The 25,036-nt window shown below is 42.7% G+C and overlaps 1 protein-coding gene across 8 annotated transcripts in view; it reads right to left on the bottom strand.

The window, feature by feature from the left end:
• The window catches only part of TNK2 (tyrosine kinase non receptor 2), a 205,011-nt gene that overhangs the window by 5,635 nt on the left and 174,340 nt on the right, over positions 1-25,036 (bottom strand). For all 8 annotated transcript variants that reach the window (XM_063442836.1, XM_063442829.1, XM_063442833.1 and 5 more), the window contains one exon: positions 23,210-24,645. In XM_063442836.1, the coding sequence (XP_063298906.1) occupies positions 23,210-24,645 (1,436 nt within the window). The remainder of the gene's footprint in view (positions 1-23,209; positions 24,646-25,036) is intronic.

Raw genomic sequence — 25,036 nt, 5'->3', positions numbered from 1 at the left:
TTCAAAGAGAGGGGATACCCTAATCGTTGCCTCAAGAGGGCATATCAAAGGGCACTCTTGAGTGACAGGGAAGACCTTTTAAAAGATAAGGCAACACCATCCAACCAGGAACTCATTCGTTGCATAGCAACGTTTGACTCCGGATGGGACCAGTCTAAACGGATACTGAGTAGGTTCTGGCCACTGATCTCTCAAGATCCCCAACTAAAGGGAGCTGTGACTCCATTCGCTTCCCTTACTGCACGAAGAGGGAAAAACCTCAAAGATGTCCTGGTTTCCAGCCATTTATCCTCTAGAAGTGCCACTACTAACTGGCTTTCAGTGCAGGGTACCTACCAATGTGGTAAATGTGTAGCCTGCCAATATATGATGAAAAACTCTAAAATACTCCCAAATTTGGTAGACAATACGGCATGTAAAGTGAAACATTTCTTTAACTGTAACACAAAGGGCATCGTTTACCTATTGACTTGTGTATGTGGACTTAGGTATGTGGGAAAAACCATACGCCCCTTTAAGAGGCGTGTTATGGAACACATACACTCAGTCAGAAACCTTAAGGATACCCCTGTCGCTAGGCACATTAGGAATTACCATCACGGTGACACAAGCGGGGTAAAATTTGCAGGGATTGAGAGAGTCCTATTGGGTCGCAGAGGGGGTGACTTAGATCGCACTCTCCTCAGAAGAGAATCCTTTTGGATTTACAGTTTTAATACACTGACCCCCAATGGTCTAAATGAAGGGTTTACATTTACTCCCTTCATTGAAAAATGAATTACACGGAGAGCATAAATTTATACCATCAGTAATGCTCTTACCCTTAATCTGTATATATTTCATAAAATTTTTTTTTTGTAAATACCTTTATTTTATTAATTTTTGAATAACTTGGATTACATATATCTGTTCCTTCAAGAGTTGGGAGTTCTGGATTCTGTCATTATCATGACTGCCTTTTTCAAGATAAATTAAAGTTATAATTAGACCCGTTTTTATATGCTATATTTCACTTTGAATCACTACTACTCGTATATTTATTATTTTATTATTTCTACAAGTTGGTAATTAGACTGCATCCCTCTAGTTTATATGAGGATTTTTCATTAGCACATATTTGGGGTCTTTCAACTTTTTCTTAACTTTTTCTTTACTTCAAAGTAAGCATCTAGGTGGTTTGACATAAATTTGCATATCCTGTCAATCAGCCCATGACGTAATCAGATGGGCGGAACTGATTGAAACGCCGTTTTGGCGCGAACGAATCCTCCAACTCCCTCCTCATGTTGCCGGCTCTCCAGGTATATAAGAGCCGTCAGAAGGACAGCACACTGCTTGTACCTCTGACGAAGGCGCAATTATAGCGCTGAAACGCGCGTCAGGTAGCTAGTTTAGGAGTGAATTCCAGACTTTGAGCCTTTAGTCTAGACTAGATAGTTTTGCTTCTGTGATTGCAACACTTGAGGTTTTCTAAGAGGGATATTAGGGGTTAAGTGTCTCTGTCGGCAATATCATTTAGCCGATTTTTGTTACTGTTAACCTTGAGGTCCAGCTGGTTAGTGGTTATAGGGTTTTGCTACAAGTGTAATTTGGCAGTGGTATTTTGTTACAGCACCCACTTGTTAGCTTATATGCAACAGTTTTTTCAGTGTTGCTAACCATTCCACTCTAGGACCTAGGTTTTTTGCTACAAGTGCTTATTACACAGTTTTTTTAGCACTTGTTAGCCAGTATACTACAATTATTTCAGGAATGGTTTAACTCTTTATTTAACGAATTTTAAGGGTTTACCATATCCATATTCCAACTTTCTCCCTTTACCTCTCTAGACCTCCCCGTATTTGGGATCAGTTTGGACTCTAGTCTCTATCTATAGGTGGTTTTTGAAGGACGACAGCTGATTTTTCTACAATTTCTATCGTCCATTACCACAGTTATTTAGTAACCACTCCTTTTTTATATTTTATTTATTATTATTTTTTTGTTTTCTTCGTTATTTTTACATTGGTGTTCATTTGGTTTTAATTTATTTCTATTAAAGGTTAAGTTTTAGTATTACTACTAGGAAGGGGTTACCTACTTTGGTCGATCTTGATAGAGATTAGGAGTTTTCTATCTCTCTCTAGATCTTCCTCTTTTGTTCTTTGTTCCTATAAATTATCCAGATTAGCCACAGAAATTGATAGGTCAACAGGAATATCACATAAAGTATTGTTAGTGCAACTGCTTTTCTAGCACCTCAATACCTCTTTCCCTAAAGTCCATATTTTTTTATTTTAGTTAAGATGTTTGTTTATTTTATTCTCATTCTGTAAAGCTAATTATGCAAGTATTGTTGCAGAAGAGATGGAAGACATTTTACAAAGTCGAGGAACTCGAGGTGTCTCATGAAATGGCAAGTCACAACTGTGTTACTACCTCACTGACAAATGCTCTTCTCATGAAAGCAAATGTCAGCCATGCTAGCAATTTTCAGTACAAAGGGCCAGCAGGTGATTAAAAAAAACAAAAAACATATGTATAGGTTTAAACTAGTGAAGATAACATGTGGTGTAAAAAGAGCACAGCCAATTTAAATATATGATTTTTTTCAAAAAAATATTTTAGATGCTTTGAGTAACCCTATGGATAGGCTAGTAGAGAATAATATATTGGTAGCATTCAAACAAGTTTATATAAAAAAAAAAACAAAAAACACTCCTGAGAGATATACATAAAGCTAAAATTAATCCATCGCTTTCATAAAGGAAACAGGAGTATTGAGTTCTATCTGATGTAAAATTCTATAATTTGAAAGGATGTCATTATCAAGTTGTAGGGAACCTGACATGCATTGGTGGCTTTGTCAGCCTTTGTAGGTATCATAACTTTTTCAGATGTCCTTACTGTTTATAACATATGGTTGTTTATAATATATGCTATTTTCTTTCAAAAATCTTTCACAAATATGACCTCAGAATGCTTATTGTTGTGAATTCCATTTGCTAATATCAGTATTTATATTAGCTGAGGAAAACCCTCAGGACAAGGCTGGCAAAAATCCCAGGCATCAGGTTGCCATGGAGACTTGGAATTTTTCCTGGCGTCAGGGCCGGCGCTACCTGTAAGGCGGACTAGGCAGCCGCCTAGGGCGCCCCTTGGGAAGGGGCGCCGCCAGGAGCGCCGGCCCCCCTAATGCTGCAGCCGCCCGAGCGCTCTGTAGAGAGCCTCAGGCGGCTGCAGCTTTGCCCGGGCTGGTGCGTCCATGAGGGCGCACCGCCCGGGCACAGCATGAGGAGAGGGAGGGGGCTGACAGGAGGGAAGCGCTCAGCGCTCCCTCCTGTCACTCCCTCTCTGTAGCGTGACCGAGCGCAGTATTGTCCGCCGGTACAGGGAGCATCTGTCTCCTGTACTCGGACGGACTAACAGGAAGTGAACACTGGTGTTCACTTCCTGTTAGTCCGCCGGGTACAGGAAACAAAAGCTCCCTGTACCCGCGGACCATGATACAGAGCTCGGCCACGCTACTATAGAGGTAGGGGAGGGTGGGGGGAATAAATAGAGAGGGGGGGGGAGATAAATACATGGAGAGGGAGGGGAGGAGGAGAAATCAATGAAGAGGGAGGGGGGGGGAGAAATAAATGGAGAGGGGGGGAGGAGAAATAAATGGAGAGGGAGGGGAGGAGGAGAAATCAATGAAGGGGGGGGGGAGAAATAAATGGACAGGGAGGGGAGGAGGAGAAATCAATGAAGAGGGGGGGGGGAGAAATAAATGGACAGGGAGGGGGGAGAAATAAATGGACAGGGAGGGGGGAGAAATAAATGGACAGGGAGGGGGGGGATAAATGGACAGGGAGGGGGGGAAATAAATGGACAGGGAGGGGGGGAAATAAATGGACAGGGGGGGGATAAATGGACAGGGGGGGTGATAAATGGACAGGGAGGGGGGGATAAATGGACAGGGAGGGGGGAATAAATGGACAGGCAGGGTGGGGGGAATAAATGGACAGACAGGGAGGGGGGAATAAATGGACAGACAGGGAAGGGGGAATAAATGGACAGGGAGGGGGGGATAAATGGACAGGGGGGGGAAATAAATGGACAGGGAGGGGGGGAAATAAATGGACAGGGAGGGGGTAAATAAATGGACAGGGAGGGGGAGGGAATAAATGGACAGGAGGGGGAGGGAATACATGGACAGGGAGGGGGGGGGGATAAATGGACGGGGGGATAAATGGACGGGGGGATAAATGGACGGGGAGGGGGGGGGAAATGGACAGGCAGGGTGGGGGAATAAATGGACAGGCAGGGTGGGGGGGAATAAATTGAAAGGGGGGGGGGATAAATTGACAGGGAGGGGAATTGACGGGATTAGGAGGGGGAATGAGAGTGGGGAGGGGAGAAGAGAGTGACAACAGGGGAGACGAGAGTGACAAGGGAGGGGGAGAAGAGAGGGACACGCAGGGGAGAAGAGAGTGACAAGGGAGGAGGGGGGAGAAGAGAGGGACAAGAGGGGGGAGAAGAGAGGGACATGGGGGGGAGAAGAGAGGGACAAGGGGGGTTGAGAAGAGAGTGACGAGGGAGGGAGAGGGGGAGAAGAGAGTGACAAGGGAGGGGGGAGAGATTGACATCCATCACACACACACAATGCACCCCTTGCACACAGAAAAACACACAATGCATTACACACAGACACACACACACACAAGCAATTCAACCCTTACACACAATGCATCCCTTACACACACAGAAACACACAATGCATTCCTTACACACACTCAATGCACCCCTTACAGACGCACACACTGCATCCCGTACATACACAGAAACACTCATTGCAGCCCTTACACATACAAACACAGATTCACACAATGCATTCCTTACACACATATCAGGACATCCCCTACTCCTGTGAACAAACTAATTGGTGGAACATGAAGGTGGACCCTGGGGCCCAGACCTTGAGCTGTGCAAAGGGCCTTAAAAAAAATGGAGCCTTCTTCCTGTTCTCCCAGAACACAAACAGCCTCCAGAGAGCCTGTTCTACACCAGACCAGTGGAGCCAGACTGCAGGTAGAGCCCATCACCATCCTCATCTGATTGTAAGTAGGCAATCTAGTATATTATTCGTGGCACTAATCTCTAATTTACCTCACATTAAAGGGACACTTTAGTCCCCAGAACCACTGCAGCTTAATGTAGTGGTTCTGGTGTCTATAGCCTGTCCCTGCAGGCCTTTTAATGTAAACACGGTGGCACTGCAGCACTTGCGTTAGTTAACATGGGGCATTGTGATGTCATATCGGGGGAGGGATGGGGGGCGGCAAACTTTACTTTTGCCTAGGGCGGCAAAAATCCTTGCACCGGCCCTGCCTGGCGTCTTGGTATTTGTCAGCCCATTCCCTCTGAGGCAGCGGCGAGCAAAAAGGTAGGCACCTGAGGAGTGTTGAAACGTGTTGTACTGTGTTCTATTACTGTGGACTTATGTTCTATGGCACTCCAATTACTTGAATGTAAGGGTTTTTATATTATCTGTTTAATAAATATTGTTTATCTTACCTTAAAGGACCACTATAGGCACCCAGACCACTTCAGCTTAATGAAGTGGTCTGGGTGCCAGGTCCAGCTAGGGTTAACCCATTTTTTTTTTTATAAACATAGAAGTTTCAGAGAAACTGCTATGTTTATAAATGGGTTAAGCCTTCCCCCAAAGCCTCTAGTGGCTGTCTCACTGACAGCCGCTAGAGGCGCTTGCGTGATTCTCACTGTGAAAAGCAAAGTGAGAGCACGCAAGCGTCCATAGGAAAGCATTGTAAATGCTTTTCTATGCGACCGGCTGAATGCGCACGCAGCTCTTGCCGCGCGTGCGTATTCAGCCGACGGGGCGGAACGGAGGAGGATCGGAGGCAGAGAGCTCCCTGCCCAGCACTGGAAAAAGGTAAGTTTTACCCCTTTTCCCCTTTCCAGAGCCGGGCGGGAGGGGGACCCTGAGGGTGGGGGCACCCTCAGGGCACTATAGTGCCAGGAAAACGAGTATGTTTTCCTGGCACTATAGTGGTCCTTTAACTTGTGTTGCCTTCTCCTGCTTCTTTTTCTACTATTGAGGAAAAGCTGCCACTTACCCGGTCTGGAACTACAACTATCACACCTGCTGTATTACCTGAGCCAGTTATTTGAAAGGCTCAGAAAAATGTGAGTGTGATACTTTGTGAGAATTATAACATCCAGGTATTACATATGATTACTATACTACCCTAGGAGATTTTTGCTGTTTTCTTATTTTTTTGCATCGATAATTATACCAGACTTTGGGTATATTTTTATAATACATATGTATGCACATTAGCGTTGCATGTCATTGCACTTACAGACTAAGCAAGATATGACCCGCCATTATAATAATTTATTATGCGCTGTTCACTTTGTTTGCTGTAAGTTTTGAGATGAAGTGGTGAACAATGTCATCACATTAAGACACACTATACACCATATGAGATACCCTGGAATGTCTATTTTCACAAAAGGCAGGTTTTTGTGAGGTCATTGTAATAGTCAAACTGCTATAATTCCCCCAAAAGATGTACACCTATAAAATCCATCTGTCAAAAATTCTATTTGTAAAACCTAAATGGACGGTTCTCCTATATGGCAATAGTTTCACAGAACAGTGACAAAGTCATACATTGGGGGTATCGTTGTTGAAGATGTAGCTGAACACAATGTGGAGTTTTAAACAAGAGTAACAAGCATTACGGTTACAAAATACACATATAAAAATACTTGTTATATGTGTGTTTGGAATTTGCATTCCCTGCTGCGTAAGGTGAGAGTAAAAGATATATGAATTGGATCACAGCTGACCTCATTCAAATGTACCAGTTTCGGGATTCATTGTGGTCAATATTTCTGTGAAAATCTGAACAATAACATTTCAAAAAAGAGAAACTTTTGGAAAGTCATAAATAACTTGCAAACTCCCCCAATCCACTACCAACCCTCCACTGTCAAAGTGGACAACCATACCCTGCAGCTTCCATTAAATGTAGCAAATGCCTTTAACAATTATTTTGTCTGATGCTCCACCATCCTGATTGCCAAAATGACAAACTACAAATGTGGATCAGGCCCCACAAAATTTGAAAAGACCCAAATCAGAAGAGCTCCTCATTAAAAACGCCTAAATTAAGCCTGAAAATAAACTTTAAGCCTAAAAACTGCCTGCTTCTCAGCTTCCAAGAGGGGGGCTTAACACAGAGGAAGTGTACGAGCGAGCCGAAAACGGCAATGGCATCCTGGGGATCAAACTGAGGCCTACTAACGGCCTACTCAGAAGACACGGGGGAAGCGGCCGATCCCCCTGCTCACTGCAGCCAACTTATCTGGAGGTCTCCCCGACACTCACTCCCTCCCCCCCCCCCCCCCCCTCCGGAGATGGATATCCCGGCACACGACTCACGCCTCAGGTACAAGGCACCACCCTTGGCATAACTGCATTACCGGTCCGGCGCTGCATAACATGGCGATTGCCACGTGCCAGCCAGATCGCGGAACCCCACTGCCACCACTCTCGGAACGGCTGGACCGCCTGTTGGCAGACTTCTGGGCCAAGCTATCTGCCCACAGAACCACCCCAGCAGAGACACCAGCGGCTACTACCACGCAAGTCACCATGCTACAGCGCGCGGCTCCAGGATGGGGCCAAACTACAGCATGGAAAGCGGGGAGGAGAAGGCGGGAAACCCGACGCAAGCCTCTGCGGGTCGGCAACAGCCCACCAGCGGTGAGTCACCTAACTGAAAGGAGACAAACCCCAGGACTATCCACCCAAACCCGCCCTCCCCGCACTGTGATCACAACCCCACCTGAGCAAAGACACCATGGCGGAGACCACCAGACTCCCAGGCACAGCCCAGCCCAATACCACTACCTAAAAGTGCTGTGGCGCGATGGGGGACCTCCTCATACTCACCAAACTGCCTTAACAGAGCATACCAATCACCATAAGACCCACTATCCCCACCAGGGACAACAAACCCACAACATGCTCATCACAAGACAGGGGATTTCTGCAACCATACCCTCTGACTACATCCTGGCTGGACACTGGAAGAGCGCTGACTGGGGGGACCCCCACCACGAACTGCTCCGGGCACTAACCAGACGACTGAGGGGGATCGGTTAGGCCATACAGGCTGGACATTGCGTTAATTAATACAGACGCAGCACACAAAGCTTAACACAATGTGTGCACTCAATTTTTTGCCTATACCTGAGCTGGCCATCTTGCAAGCAAGCGACATTTTATATATAATTATTAGCGCTAGTGGAATCCTAAAAATGCAGAAATCATTAAACAAATGTCACTATACCTTTCACTCATGCATAATCTGCAATAGAAATGCCTTAATCTATAGTGCTAAATGTATGTTCTACTACTTTACTATGTCTACACTCGTATCTTACCTTTTCTGTTGAGCAGCATATAAGAACTCCTAAATAAGCAACATTACTATATAAAATTGTGCAGTACTCTTTCATGCCTAACTAATGTACCTATATGTTAGCGAACTGCTTACCATAGCTGTTGTGATATATCCATGCACAAATAAAATAAAGAATAATAATAAAAATAAAAAAAATAAATAATCAAAAAATGAAAAACTAGTATGGACCTGATCAAATCCCAGCAATTCTGTTGCAGCACAGTGCGCCGGCAATTGCTAAACCTGTTACAACCCTAATTAACAAATCCTTGGTGTCTGGATACATACCCAAACTTTGGAAGACTGCGAGAGTAGTGCCTATCTATAAAAGTGGTAACACTACTTTGGTTTCTAACTATTGCCCAATATCATTGCTCCCAGTATTGTCAAAATCTTAGAAAAATGCATCCATACACAACTATGTCAGTATTACCAACAATCTAACTATCTGACCCCTGATCAATAAGGTTTTCGCCCGAATCACTCCACTATAACTGCCCTCTTAAAAGTTTGCAATGACATCCTTGATTTTGCAAAGGCCTTTGGCACTGTAGAATACGTCATTCTACTGCACAAACTCAAAAACTCAGGTATTGGTGATCACCCGCTAACCTGGTTTCGATCATATGTATTGGATCGATCACAATACAGGGAGTGCAGAATTATTAGGCAAATGAGTATTTTGACCACATCATCCTCTTTATGCATGTTGTCTTACTCCAAGCTGTATATGCTCGAAAGCCTACTACCAATTAAGCATATTAGGTGATGTGCATCTCTGTAATGAGAAGGGGTGTGGTCTAATGACATCAACACCCTATATCAGGTGTGCATAATTATTAGGCAACTTCCTTTCCTTTGGCAAAATGGGTCAAAAGAAGGACTTGACAGGCTCAGAAAAGTCAAAAATAGTGAGATATCTTGCAGAGGGATGCAGCACTCTTAAAATTGCAAAGCTTCTGAAGCGTGATCATCGAACAATCAAGCATTTCATTCAAAATAGTCAACAGGGTCGCAAGAAGCGTGTGGAAAAACCAAGGCGCAAAATAACTGCCCATGAACTGAGAAAAGTCAAGCGTGCAGCTGCCAAGATTCCACTTGCCACCAGTTTGGCCATATTTCAGAGCTTCAGACTCTAAAAAACTAATCAGATGTGTAGCGAAATACGATGCTGGATGGGACAAAGTAAAAAAAGTAATGGGTCGCTTTTGGCCCTTGCTGACACAAGATCCACACCTGAAGGACACCATCTCCACTAGGGTGTCCATTACAGCAAAGAGAGGTAGAAATCTAAAGGAGATGCTGGTACCTAGTTACCTATCCCCCCCAAAAAAAACTAACACCACATGGTTGACTGTACATGGCACATACCAGTGTGGGAAGTGTGTCGCATGCACATACATAGCCAAAGGGTCAAAAACCCTCACTAACTATAATAACACTGTTGAGATTCCCATAAAACAGTTTTTCAACTGCAACACCCAGGGAATGGTATATCTACTCACGTGCAAGTGTGGCAAGAAATATGTAGGAAAAACCATACGCCCATTCAAGCGACGGATTATGGAACATATCCATTCTATAACGTCTGACAGAGACACGTCAGTTGCCAGACACGTTAGAACCAACCACATGGACACTCCTAAATGTATCAAGTTTGCCGGAATAGAGAGAATCCAACTGGGCAGAAGAGGCGGGGATCTGGATCAAACCCTTAAAAGAAGGGAATGTTATTGGATTTACAAATTTGACACACTTGCCCCCAAAGGCCTCAATGAAGGGTTTACCTTCACCCCGTTTATTGACTGATGGTTTTCCCCACTGTGTACATATGTAAATAGATTTGTGTAGTCCAGTCTTCAATTTCATTTTTTGGTCTTTTGTTTGCTAACAGATACACTTTTCTGTACATATAGAAAGTGTTGTACCGAGTACTTGTGTGCCATTATATGTAGTGACCGCCCCGTACCTTTCCCATCAATTACCAATCTGGGCTCATACCCCCTTCCCCGATTGTCTCCGTTTGGTTTCCTTTGGGATATGAGCATTGGTCCTACTCCACTCTAGGACCTTCCCTACATAGGACATAATAGGATCACTTCATTTGTATCCCACATGCAAGAGGGCACCTCTGCCTGCAACCTAATAGCTGCAGGTATAAGGTCCGTCAATACGCTTTAAAGGGTTCAGTTATCCTTAGGACCATTCTATACCAGTGTCTCCCCCTTCATAAATAGTTTATGGATGTGGGAGACATACCCTACCCTGTCCTCTACTGCAACATGATTTCTGTTGCATACGAGCAAGGGTTAACATCGTCCTGAAGCCCTGAAAGGGTTATCACAGCTCTGTATTCCCCAATACTAACCTTGAATCAATCGGCATATGTCAAACCCTCCTAGCTTTTAAGCCTCAACGGACTATGGGTTTTTACCCAGATTTACCGTGTAATAAGGGTTTCTAACTAGTATGTGGACAAAGTACGAAGGGTTAACCGTTTAAGCCATTTCTCTTTTTCGGGGAGGAGTCCTCTTCCAGTCAGTGGGATAGTAACACCCTCCCCTCGTCCGTAGACCCGCCCCACAGACACCCACGTGGGCGATCTTACGGACCAATGACGGGCTACACGGCAACACGGCGCGAAGAGGCGAGACACGCCCAGCGCCGCAATTGGTCACTTACATTATCGGGCGGGTTATTTAAACCCAGCCAGGCACCCATACCGGTTCACCTTTGATAAAGGCGCTCTAATAGCGCCGAAACGGACGTTAGGTCATTACTTTTGCTTTTAAGATCACCAGCACGTTTGATGTGATCACTGGGTGAGGGTAGTGGGTTATTGTCTCGCTCAACCTATGCTGGTTATGTTCCTGATAGCAGCTTTGGACAAGTGTACAGAGTATAGTGTAGAATCTTTTTCTCTCCACAGCGGCTTCATCACAAATACGTCAGCAAGCTATTGTAGTCGGCCTTTGATGGGATTAGGCTGTTACTAGTGAGGCCAACGGGTCACTCTCTGCAGCAGACTCCTCAACCACGGACAGTGCAGAATTAATCTCCTAGTCTCTCGACAGCGGTTTAATCACAGCTCCTACAAGCTTAAGGGCGAGTACTGCATCAAGTTACCCTAGTCAGTCTTGGTCAGGATTAGGCTGTTATCAGACTGTTATCAGTTACATTTCTATGCTGCCTTTTTACGGCAGGCTCTTTGACCCCGCATAACTATTGCAACAACCAGAGCAATCATTCAGTGTGTCCTGACGCTGGGTCTATACAGTGTATCTCCAGCAGGTCAGACGGCTACTTTATGCTCCTGTAGTCACATAGGGACACGTTGTTATTTACCATAGGTCTATGCACAGTGCTGAGTGCAACCTAAGTAATCATTCAGTGTGTCCTGACGCTGGATTTATACACTGTATCTCCAGCAGGTCAGACGGCTACTTTATGCTCCTGTAGTTACACAGGGACACGTTGCTATTTACCATAGGTCTATGTACAGTGCAGAGTGCAATAGGGATACCGTGTTGTCTATGGCCCATGCAAGGGACTTGACCAGTGACTACTGACCAGTGCCCTTCTAGGAAGTTTTCCATTGCACAATTTTCTGGTTCATCCCTTTTGTAGCACCAGGTTCGCTGTACACTATTGATAGCGAGGATAAGACCCACCCCAGTGTGTTTAGGATGGTGATGGTACATTAAGGTTTATTTGTTTTGTTTTCTTTAGGGATCATATTTTTGATGATACCCACGATTAAAATATTTTAGACCATTATTCAAGCAGTACTACAGCTGCAGAACTCCCCTCCTTGGGCGATCCCCCAGCCTAGCAAGCTGGGGTACACGCCCTTCCTTTCCATATTTCAGAGCTGCAACATCACTGGAGTGCCCAAAAGCACAAGGTGTGCAATACTCAGAGACATGGCCAAGGTAAGAAAGGCTGAAAGACGACCACCACTGAAGAAGACACACAAGCTGAAACGTCAAGACTGGGCCAAGAAATATCTCAAGACTGATTTTTCTAAGGTTTTATGGACTGATGAAATGAGAGTGAGTCTTGATGGGCCAGATGGATGGGCCCGTGGCTGGATTGGTAAAGGGCAGAGAGCTCCAGTCCGACTCAGACGCCAGCAAGGTGGAGGTGGAGTACTGGTTTGGGCTGGTATCATCAAAGATGAGCTTGTGGGGCCTTTTCGGGTTGAGGATGGAGTCAAGCTCAACTCCCAGTCCTACTGCCAGTTTCTGGAAGACACCTTCTTCAAGCAGTGGTACAGGAAGAAGTCTGCATCCTTCAAGAAAAACATGATTTTCATGCAGGACAATGCTCCATCACACGCGTCCAAGTACTCCACAGCGTGGCTGGCAAGAAAGGGTATAAAAGAAGAAAATCTAATGACATGGCCTCCTTGTTCACCTGATCTGAACCCCATTGAGAACCTGTGGTCCATCATCAAATGTGAGATTTACAAGGAGGGAAAACAGTACACCTCTCTGAACAGTGTCTGGGAGGCTGTGGTTGCTTCTGCACGCAATGTTGATGGTGAACAGATCAAAACACTGACAGAATCCATTGATGGCAGGCTTTTGAGTGTCCTTGCAAAGAAAGGTGGCTATATTGGTCACTGATTTGTTTTTGTTTTGTTTTTGAATGTCAGAAATGTATATTTGTGAATGTTGAGATGTTATATTGGTTTCACTGGTAAAAATAAATAATTGAAATGGGTATATATTTGTTTTTTGTTAAGTTGCCTAATAATTATGCACAGTAATAGTCACCTGCACACACAGATATCCCCCTAAAATAGCTATAACTAAAAACAAACTAAAAACTACTTCCAAAAATATTCAGCTTTGATATGAATGAGTTTTTTGGGTTCATTGAGAACATGGTTGTTGTTCAATAATAAAATTAATCCTCAAAAATACAACTTGCCTAATAATTCTGCACTCCCTGTATGTGTCCATTTCTGACAGCGACTCCCTACCTCTCCCAGTCACGTGTGGTGTACCCAATGTTCCATTCTCAGCCCCCTACTATTCACATTACCGTATTTTTCGGTGTATAAGACGACTGGGCGCATAAGACGACCCCCAACTTTTCCAGTTAAAATATAGAGTTTGGGATATACAGCATTTTTTTTTTTTTCTGTACATTGTGGATTCAGTTTCTGAACCCTTATACCGATTAATCAATATGCTGAGGTTTCTGGTACCACAAATTGTTCAGAACACCACTTCATTGCCATTTGTATCCTACCAAATTGCTTTAATACAGACATTTCCTAATCTTATTACATCTGCAGAAATATGTATTCTCCATTACATCGATGGGCAACCTTTGAATTTGTTTCGGTTGTCGGACTACAACTTCCATCATCTGAAGCTTGTGATTGTTTGATATTGTTAGAAGTTATCGTCCCACAACAGCCACAGGTTTCTTACCCTGTGTTTATATTTATACATATATGGACAGATTTCACTACCCTTTCAAACTGTCACTTATTTAGCTCTCTTCCTGAATCACAATCATGTAGTCTTTTAGCTGAAAGAAGAATTGTACCAACTCAACATGATTTGTGATCCTGAGGAGAACAGAGGCCAAGCTTGAGGCACTCCGATAGTCAGGGCAATCAGTTTTTCATGACAAAAAAAAATAATTTACTGGTCTAAAGTGGTCATGAAAATAGCAATGTTGTGTAGCAATGCTTTGATTATACACATTATAATGTTGTGTATAAAGCACACACTACCACACCACAGGGTACTACCCCCCAACCCTTCCTATGTTCTTCTAACCTCCCATTCCCTGTGTAGCGTGGGTGGCCGCGCTCCTCCTCCTCCTGTCAGTCCGGCCGGGAACCGTGCGGTACAGGAGATTCTGTTTCCTTTTCACGGCCGGACTGACAGGAAGTGCACACTGAGTGCTCACTTCCTTTCAGTCCGGCCGGGAACAGGTAACTGAATCTCCTGTACCGTCCGGTACCCGGCCGGACTGACAGGAGGAGGAGGAGCGCGGCCACCCACGCTACACAGGGAATGGGAGGTGAGGAGAGAGGCAGTGCGGCATCCGCCTGAGCGCTCTCTATAGAGCAGCATTAGAAGGGCCGGCGATGGGGGCGCAGGGCGCCCCCTTCTATATGACGCCCTAGGCGGCTGCCTAGTTCGCCTTATAGGAAGCCCGCCCTTAGTACACCCGGTGTATAAGACGACCCCCGACTTTTGAGAAGATTTTCCTGGGTTCAAAAGTAAAAATAAGGTATTTATAAGTGATCTGCCTATTGTCTGCAAATCCTCAAATGTACACATGTACGCAGACGACACAGTAATCTATGCGAGCAAATCCGATCTACCGCAGCTTGAGGCTGTGCTCCAAAACCAGTGCACAGAGGTAGAAAAGTTGATCACAAAAAAGCAAACTCTTCCTAAACACTGACAAAACTGTCACAATGATCTTTGGAACAGTACCTAAATGACACAAATTACAAAATTCCCATCTATGCATTAAAACAAATTTAAATAGCACACTGACCGCAGTACACTCTTTTCAAAACCTGGGTATGTTGTTAGACCCCAATCTAAACTTTATCCAAAACTAGGTACCCTGTACAGAAACAAATCCTGCCTAAGCCCTACAGTAAAGGAAAAGATTGTACAGCAAATGCTGATGCCAATCATTGATTATGGGGATACAGTATATGCATCTGCACTGCAAACCCACCCATCCACCAGCTTAATACATTGTATAACTCGTTCTACCACTTTGTGCTACAATATAATTACATGCACACACAAAGATTAGGTGAAATGGCGCTAAACAATATGCACATAAAATCCCCTAAAGTCACCTAAAAACACTTCCATATACAATTTTAGACAAAAGAAAAGGAGGTTCTGCGCACACTTTGGATGTATGATGTATTCTGTAAAATAAACAACTTTCATAGGGAAATATATAAAATCCCAATACTTTTAGAGCGAATAAATAGAAGCACTCACACTTTAGAGAGCCATATCAGTCGGCTCTCTACTTTAAAGGCACATTCAGTGTGTCCTGACGCTGGATTTATACACTGTATCTCCAGCAGGTCAGACGGCTACTTTATGCTCCTGTAGTTACACAGGGACACGTTGCTATTTACCATAGGTCTATGTACAGTGCAGAGTGCAATAGGGATACCGTGTTGTCTATGGCCCATGCAAGGGACTTGACCAGTGACTACTGACCAGTGCCCTTCTAGGAAGTTTTCCATTGCACAATTTTCTGGTTCATCCCTTTTGTAGCACCAGGTTCGCTGTACACTATTGATAGCGAGGATAAGACCCACCCCAGTGTGTTTAGGATGGTGATGGTACATTAAGGTTTATTTGTTTTGTTTTCTTTAGGGATCATATTTTTGATGATACCCACGATTAAAATATTTTAGACCATTATTCAAGCAGTACTACAGCTGCAGAACTCCCCTCCTTGGGCGATCCCCCAGCCTAGCAAGCTGGGGTACACGCCCTTCCTTTCCATATTTCAGAGCTGCAACATCACTGGAGTGCCCAAAAGCACAAGGTGTGCAATACTCAGAGACATGGCCAAGGTAAGAAAGGCTGAAAGACGACCACCACTGAAGAAGACACACAAGCTGAAACGTCAAGACTGGGCCAAGAAATATCTCAAGACTGATTTTTCTAAGGTTTTATGGACTGATGAAATGAGAGTGAGTCTTGATGGGCCAGATGGATGGGCCCGTGGCTGGATTGGTAAAGGGCAGAGAGCTCCAGTCCGACTCAGACGCCAGCAAGGTGGAGGTGGAGTACTGGTTTGGGCTGGTATCATCAAAGATGAGCTTGTGGGGCCTTTTCGGGTTGAGGATGGAGTCAAGCTCAACTCCCAGTCCTACTGCCAGTTTCTGGAAGACACCTTCTTCAAGCAGTGGTACAGGAAGAAGTCTGCATCCTTCAAGAAAAACATGATTTTCATGCAGGACAATGCTCCATCACACGCGTCCAAGTACTCCACAGCGTGGCTGGCAAGAAAGGGTATAAAAGAAGAAAATCTAATGACATGGCCTCCTTGTTCACCTGATCTGAACCCCATTGAGAACCTGTGGTCCATCATCAAATGTGAGATTTACAAGGAGGGAAAACAGTACACCTCTCTGAACAGTGTCTGGGAGGCTGTGGTTGCTTCTGCACGCAATGTTGATGGTGAACAGATCAAAACACTGACAGAATCCATTGATGGCAGGCTTTTGAGTGTCCTTGCAAAGAAAGGTGGCTATATTGGTCACTGATTTGTTTTTGTTTTGTTTTTGAATGTCAGAAATGTATATTTGTGAATGTTGAGATGTTATATTGGTTTCACTGGTAAAAATAAATAATTGAAATGGGTATATATTTGTTTTTTGTTAAGTTGCCTAATAATTATGCACAGTAATAGTCACCTGCACACACAGATATCCCCCTAAAATAGCTATAACTAAAAACAAACTAAAAACTACTTCCAAAAATATTCAGCTTTGATATGAATGAGTTTTTTGGGTTCATTGAGAACATGGTTGTTGTTCAATAATAAAATTAATCCTCAAAAATACAACTTGCCTAATAATTCTGCACTCCCTGTATGTGTCCATTTCTGACAGCGACTCCCTACCTCTCCCAGTCACGTGTGGTGTACCCAATGTTCCATTCTCAGCCCCCTACTATTCACATTACCGTATTTTTCGGTGTATAAGACGACTGGGCGCATAAGACGACCCCCAACTTTTCCAGTTAAAATATAGAGTTTGGGATATACAGCATTTTTTTTTTTTTCTGTACATTGTGGATTCAGTTTCTGAACCCTTATACCGATTAATCAATATGCTGAGGTTTCTGGTACCACAAATTGTTCAGAACACCACTTCATTGCCATTTGTATCCTACCAAATTGCTTTAATACAGACATTTCCTAATCTTATTACATCTGCAGAAATATGTATTCTCCATTACATCGATGGGCAACCTTTGAATTTGTTTCGGTTGTCGGACTACAACTTCCATCATCTGAAGCTTGTGATTGTTTGATATTGTTAGAAGTTATCGTCCCACAACAGCCACAGGTTTCTTACCCTGTGTTTATATTTATACATATATGGACAGATTTCACTACCCTTTCAAACTGTCACTTATTTAGCTCTCTTCCTGAATCACAATCATGTAGTCTTTTAGCTGAAAGAAGAATTGTACCAACTCAACATGATTTGTGATCCTGAGGAGAACAGAGGCCAAGCTTGAGGCACTCCGATAGTCAGGGCAATCAGTTTTTCATGACAAAAAAAAATAATTTACTGGTCTAAAGTGGTCATGAAAATAGCAATGTTGTGTAGCAATGCTTTGATTATACACATTATAATGTTGTGTATAAAGCACACACTACCACACCACAGGGTACTACCCCCCAACCCTTCCTATGTTCTTCTAACCTCCCATTCCCTGTGTAGCGTGGGTGGCCGCGCTCCTCCTCCTCCTGTCAGTCCGGCCGGGAACCGTGCGGTACAGGAGATTCTGTTTCCTTTTCACGGCCGGACTGACAGGAAGTGCACACTGAGTGCTCACTTCCTTTCAGTCCGGCCGGGAACAGGTAACTGAATCTCCTGTACCGTCCGGTACCCGGCCGGACTGACAGGAGGAGGAGGAGCGCGGCCACCCACGCTACACAGGGAATGGGAGGTGAGGAGAGAGGCAGTGCGGCATCCGCCTGAGCGCTCTCTATAGAGCAGCATTAGAAGGGCCGGCGATGGGGGCGCAGGGCGCCCCCTTCTATATGACGCCCTAGGCGGCTGCCTAGTTCGCCTTATAGGAAGCCCGCCCTTAGTACACCCGGTGTATAAGACGACCCCCGACTTTTGAGAAGATTTTCCTGGGTTCAAAAGTAAAAATAAGGTATTTATAAGTGATCTGCCTATTGTCTGCAAATCCTCAAATGTACACATGTACGCAGACGACACAGTAATCTATGCGAGCAAATCCGATCTACCGCAGCTTGAGGCTGTGCTCCAAAACCAGTGCACAGAGGTAGAAAAGTTGATCACAAAAAAGCAAACTCTTCCTAAACACTGACAAAACTGTCACAATGATCTTTGGAACAGTACCTAAATGACACAAATTACAAAATTCCCATCTATGCATTAAAACAAATTTAAATAGCACACTGACCGCAGTACACTCTTTTCAAAACCTGGGTATGTTGTTAGACCCCAATCTAAACTTTATCCAAAACTAGGTACCCTGTACAGAAACAAATCCTGCCTAAGCCCTACAGTAAAGGAAAAGATTGTACAGCAAATGCTGATGCCAATCATTGATTATGGGGATACAGTATATGCATCTGCACTGCAAACCCACCCATCCACCAGCTTAATACATTGTATAACTCGTTCTACCACTTTGTGCTACAATATAATTACATGCACACACAAAGATTAGGTGAAATGGCGCTAAACAATATGCACATAAAATCCCCTAAAGTCACCTAAAAACACTTCCATATACAATTTTAGACAAAAGAAAAGGAGGTTCTGCGCACACTTTGGATGTATGATGTATTCTGTAAAATAAACAACTTTCATAGGGAAATATATAAAATCCCAATACTTTTAGAGCGAATAAATAGAAGCACTCACACTTTAGAGAGCCATATCAGTCGGCTCTCTACTTTAAAGGCACATCAAGTGATCTTTGTAAAGTGCTCTGTGTATAATATAATTACATGACCCACCATTGTGACATGCTAAAAGAACTAAACTGGCTGTTTTTTTTTTGGGGGGGGGGGGGGCTTTTCTGGTAAGCTCCCACCCTACCTGAGCAAAATGGTCTCCTCGGCTGTTCCCACCTCCTATAACCTGCGATCCAGTACCATAACTTTACTTAGTCTACCTCAAAACAAAAAGAAAGTTGCCCGATCCTCCTTTTCCTACAGAGCACCGCAATTATGGAACAACCTCCCGCACACTTTCAAATCTTCCCCAGGTCTAAAATACTTTGAAAACAGAATGCACTTGTCATGGTTGATTAAATATTTTTACCTGCTCTAAGTTACATTTTGTATATATTGTGTATTAATATTGTTTTTGTATTTTATTGTACCCTATTGTATCAATATAATGTTTTGTGGACCCAGAACATACTTGAAAACGAGAGAAATCTCAATGTATCCTTCCTGGAAAATATTTTCTAAATAAATAATAAATACATTTAATTATTTTGAATTACTTTTCAGAAGCTGCACTAATTATGCATCCACTATTGTGGGGGTGGGGAGTTCATTTTTTTTGTTTTCTTTTAATAAAAACAACATTTGAATTTATATATATCAAATTTCTGTCCTTTAAAAAACAGTATATAATATGTGTTGGTGCACTAAATGAGAAAGAGGGAAATTGTGTTTGAACACGGAAAGCAAAATTCAAAATTGCTAAATAAATGTTATGTTTGTGTTCTTAAAGTGATTCTCCACTGCCCTAGTACAAAAAAAATACATAATTTAGAAGATGTATCTCCAATTAAAACATGCATGCATTTAATTATGTATTTTGTTAATTGGGGGGGTACATCTAAAAACAGCTTGCAAAGTTCGCAGATATATTGTGGGCGGCATATGCAAGCCCTTTCTGTGGTTGTCCAATCACAAACTTTCCAATGCAACTCAATGAGGAGTCTTTGCAAGGCAGGTGCTCCGGACAATTGCCTGCCTCTTGGGTTTCGCTCCAATTAAGTTTAGCTTCACTAAAGTACAAGGAAATATCAGGATCAGTTGTCTGATTGACAAGGTTATTTTATAAAAGTGCAGTTTTTTTTGGTTTTTTTTTTAAATCTAGCAAGCAAAAGTGCTTTAGGTGTCTAGAGTGTTCTTTTAAGAATCAAACAAGCAAACTGTGTCATTAAGGGATTAATGGCGAAAGCTGAAAATGTGAAGGGCGCTGCTCTTGGCAGACACAAATAGGATATATACAGACTAGAGTTTGTATTATAATGTCAATTTTAAAGTAAATTACTCAAAGTACTGAAGGTACTCATAGGCACTGCAATGTTTTGAGATGTCTATTTTGAACCATTGTTTGTGCTATTTTTGCTATTGTATTGTGATGTTATTTTAGATTAGCATGCGATTTATAGTGGACCTGTCAAAAGATTTAAGATAATAACGCTGACAACCAAACAACATAGCTTGAATTCCTTTTCATTATGTTTTCTGTCGAAAACTTCATCTGACAGTCAGGATAATTAACTAAACAATGTATTTTGTCTGAATGGACAAAATCTGATGAAAATAGCCTAATTATATCTGGAATGGCAATTCTCAAATCTACTAAAACTAATTCCAGTTAGAACTCCAACCATAATGAAACAGCACCAATCTTTTGGATGAATTTGGTGTTTGGTTTAAAATCAGTGTTTTTTGTATCTGAACTCTATACAAACAATAGGATTTGGAATATTTACCAAGCACAAATTTAAAAAAAATTTGGGACCACATGCATCTTGGTTTGCAAATTATAGTTCACTTGCTTTTTGCAAGCGAACAATACATTTAAATACTATTTTCATCTTGCAGTGCTAGCAGCTTGCTATATTAAAAAAGGAATTTAAAAAATTTAAAATAATCCTATGGCAAGAGACTTGTCTGTCACCCTGCACTATTTGGTTGGTCAATCAGTCAGAGTGCTCTACTGAGATTTCACAACATGGGAAAGCCTTTTCCCATTTTGAAACCTAAGTCTGTGAAGAGCCCTTACACCTGTCCCCTTTTTGATTTTCATTAGTAGTGTTGGGATACTATAGATATTTTGGCGATCCTTTTTTGGGGCTGAAGAAGATTTTAAAAAGAAAGAAGATATCTGATGGTAAGTATAATTTTTTTTACAGTATATTTTCATTATAACCCCAACTCGTTGTTGTTTAATAAGTTGCCCCCACCTGAGTGAGGGTTGGGCATAAGGTTGATCCCCTCCCTTTTTGGCCAGGGGTATGGATCTGATGATTTTATTATGCCCAAGCCCCCAACCAATGTACACAGGTGGTGACATGATTCCTCTCCATGGGGTTGGTCATTTGTGGCAACAAAGCAGCAATAGCTACCAAGACAGCTGCCAAGACATTTGTGTTTAGTTACAGTGAGCAGCCACAGTCTGATCACTGCATAGTAGATATGCTCCCACCTGCCGCACAGCAACACAGGTTTTACACCTTCCTTACACTAATATGAGGGTCATATTGACCCCCATAGGCTTATCCATCAATGTTTGGTTGGTCTAAAATCTACACCATATTCAGGCTTGTTCAGAACATTCTCTCCAAAACCCATGAATTACCTTGATTATTATAATGCTGATCTTGAAGGCACTGTTCATGCAAGTATGTTAAAGGGACACTATAGTCACCAGAACAACTACAGCTTATTGAATTTGTTCTGGTAAGTAGAATCATTGCCTTCAGGCTTTTTGCTGTAAACACTGTCTTTTCAGAGAAAATGCAGTGTTTACATTACAGCCTAGTGATAACTTCACTGGCCACTCCTCAGATGGCTGTTAGAGATCCTTCCTGGGTCATGGCTTCCTAAAATGCATCCAAAACATTCAGTATCATGCATGCAGACACTGAACTTTCCTCATATAGATTCATTCATTCAATTCATCTCTATGAGGAGATGCGGATTGCCCAAGGCTGTGTTTGAATCATGCTGGCTCTGCCCCTAATATGCCTCTTTGTCAGTCTCAGCCAGTCCTATTGGGAAGCACTGTGATTGGATCAGGCTACCATTTCCTATGATGTCAGAAGACTGCTTGTTTTTTTTTTTTTTTTTTTAGGCAAACAGCATGCAGAGTTACATCTTCAAGCTTGAATACAGTAAAATGTTGCTATATTTATGGCAGCATGAGGGGCCCAGGGGGGCTAGATGTTGGTGTTAACACTATAGGGTCAGGAATACATGTTTGTGTTCTTGACCCAATAGTGATCCTATAGCAACTCAAGGTCAAATGTTTCCGGGGCTAGATAAATAAAATCATACTAGATTTCAATAAATGCCCAGTTCAAAAACAGAATTACAAAGTTGACCTTGCTTCTAGAGGTCAAAGCAACGCAAATTGATTGTCATCTATAACAGTACTAAGAAACAAATTTGATCACTAGATGTTGAAGAGCTATTGCTGTCATGATGCTTTGCCAGCCATCAGAATATCAAAGCATTATGGAATTTGCAGGTCCACAAAAACTGGGGATCTACCTTTCCCACCCCTACTCTATAAGATACGGTAAAAAAATTCTTAAACAGCGAATTGTTGTCTCTTAGAATCTTGGACTCTATGCTGTCAGTCTTTGTGAGGTAACACAGCATCTGGCATCATGGCATGTGAGGAGTTAAAGAACACCATTATGATGCCGAAACAGAGCAAGGACACAAGAGTGGGCAGGTCCTGTTCTACCCTTTCAGTCACAAACTCATAGCATAACAAGTGATAACATCTGCTAGCACTATAAATCAATAAAAGCAAGAGGATGCCTAAAGCTGTCTATGTTAAAAAAGCACACCAAGGCAGCCTGCTTAACTGTTTCCTATGGATATACTCATGGAAGAACTTTGGAGCTCCCCTGACTCCTAAACTACGGTATGTAACAAAGCAAATCAATTCCATATTGTTTTGACATATATAAGTAGGAATGCTTTTTATTTAAGTATACATGAATAATACAAACTCCAGACAAACAAAAGCTTACCAGTCTGATTTTTTCTGAAGGTCTAAAGCCATCAGGCCCATCGTAAACAATTTTTTGAAGGCTGCAGGATGTCTTTACCGCATTCTTGGATGAACAATTACTGTTATTGGATGAAAAATTGGCTTTATAGTCTGTCTGCTGCACCATAGGTCGGACTGTAGCAGTGGTGACACTCCTGGAAATTGGAGCCTCTTCTGGGCTCCTAGCCTCTTTAAAAAACTTTTCATATTTGTCTAAATAAGAAGGCCTCTCAGGGAGAAGATAGTAGTGTGTATTGCTAACTTTCTTGCCATCTTTCACAATTGGAAGAATACAAGGACCTTTGTGAGCATCTTTTCCTTGGGCCTGTATTACTTTGGGAGTGGCATACTTTGGATCAGATGCAAAGCTTTGGGTGGTAGGCATTGGTTTACCAGGAGAAGTAGAAAGGTAGGAACCAATGGAGAGAGGGGAGCAGAGGTTGGATCGCTGCTGCGGAGAACCCACATGTAGAGTCATAGGGCTTGGTGTCCTAGAAGTGGGCTGAGACATTGGATCACGTGGAGGCAGCAGTGGTGGTCTTACTACTTCCTCTCCCCCAAAAGCTGGAGACAGCTCACCAGACCAGCGTTCATGTTCATTACGCCTAACAGGTCTTGGAGGTATAGGAATCCTGGGAGGAATTTGAGGTTTGTCCTCTGCTGCAGTCACATTAATGCTGGTAACACATGAGTTTGGGCTAGGTGAAGATGCCAATGAGGAAACTGGGACGTTGAGTCTCTTCATGCATTCCTGTTGAAGCTCTTCAAAGATCTCTGAAGTCTGAAACTGACTGGGCTGCTTCACATCCTTTGGGGGTAGGAAAAGATTGTCCTCCACTTTAGTTTTACCCTGGCCACGTTCAGTATCCTGGACATATCCATATTTATTATCTCCTTTCTCCCTCGCTCTCTGAGTAAAGTTATTAGACAAGTTGTCTCTCTGGGCATCAGAGCTATTGATGGAACAAACTTCATAATCATCTTCATCCTGGGCCACCTCGTCATAAGCTGGAGGAGCAGGTAGAGGCTTAGAATCCCAGTCTACAACTGGAGTAGGATGAAGAGGACGGGGTAGAGAGCGTGAGGGACTTTGTGGAGGAGTCTTATCAAGCAATGAGAAGGCCTCCATGGCCAGTTTAGCTAAAGAGGGAGCAGTTTGCTCTATTAGAGGTGAAATTAAACCGGGGCTTAGTGGACTGAGCTCTTCACCAAAATCAATTAAAGCAATGTCTCCAGAGGAAAAACTACTGCTTTTAACACCAAGCAGCTGATTATCAGTTATTTTAGTTCCAGCAACTCGTGCTGAAGGTTTCACCAGTTTAAGTCCTTTGACTGGTGTTGGCTTCTTAAGCGAGAGCTTCTTAATTCCTGAAGAAATAAATTCGTCCTCTCCGTTGATGGGATTGTAAGACGTTTCTAAAATAATAATAATTACAAAGATTATAAAGTGAAATTGGTACATTTGTAATCCAATTTACAATGGCAACTAAAAAAGACGATGTCTCAGAATATTTTTATTTTTTTTAATATTTCAAAGAAGGTTTACCTCTTTCATAAGTAAAATGTTAACGATTTATTTACATATGTATACATAATTTGGAAAATCTAAAGAGAAGGTTACAAATATTTTTTTTCAAAGACAATTTGTGTAATATTTACCATTATATCCAATTAATAGTGTTCTTGTTTGCCACTTATATTTTTTTATATTTTCCTAAAATATTTATTTTCTGTTGATGGCCTTCTAATAAGAAAACTAACGGGCAATTTGTTAGACTCAGCAATCATGTGTGATAGTTGAAATTCT

The sequence above is a fragment of the Pelobates fuscus genome, chromosome 2 (genome assembly GCF_036172605.1).
Source record: "Pelobates fuscus isolate aPelFus1 chromosome 2, aPelFus1.pri, whole genome shotgun sequence".
Taxonomy (NCBI): Eukaryota; Metazoa; Chordata; class Amphibia; order Anura; family Pelobatidae; genus Pelobates; species Pelobates fuscus.
Note: the sequence above shows the minus strand (reverse complement) of the source record. Positions and strands in the feature narration are given on the sequence as shown.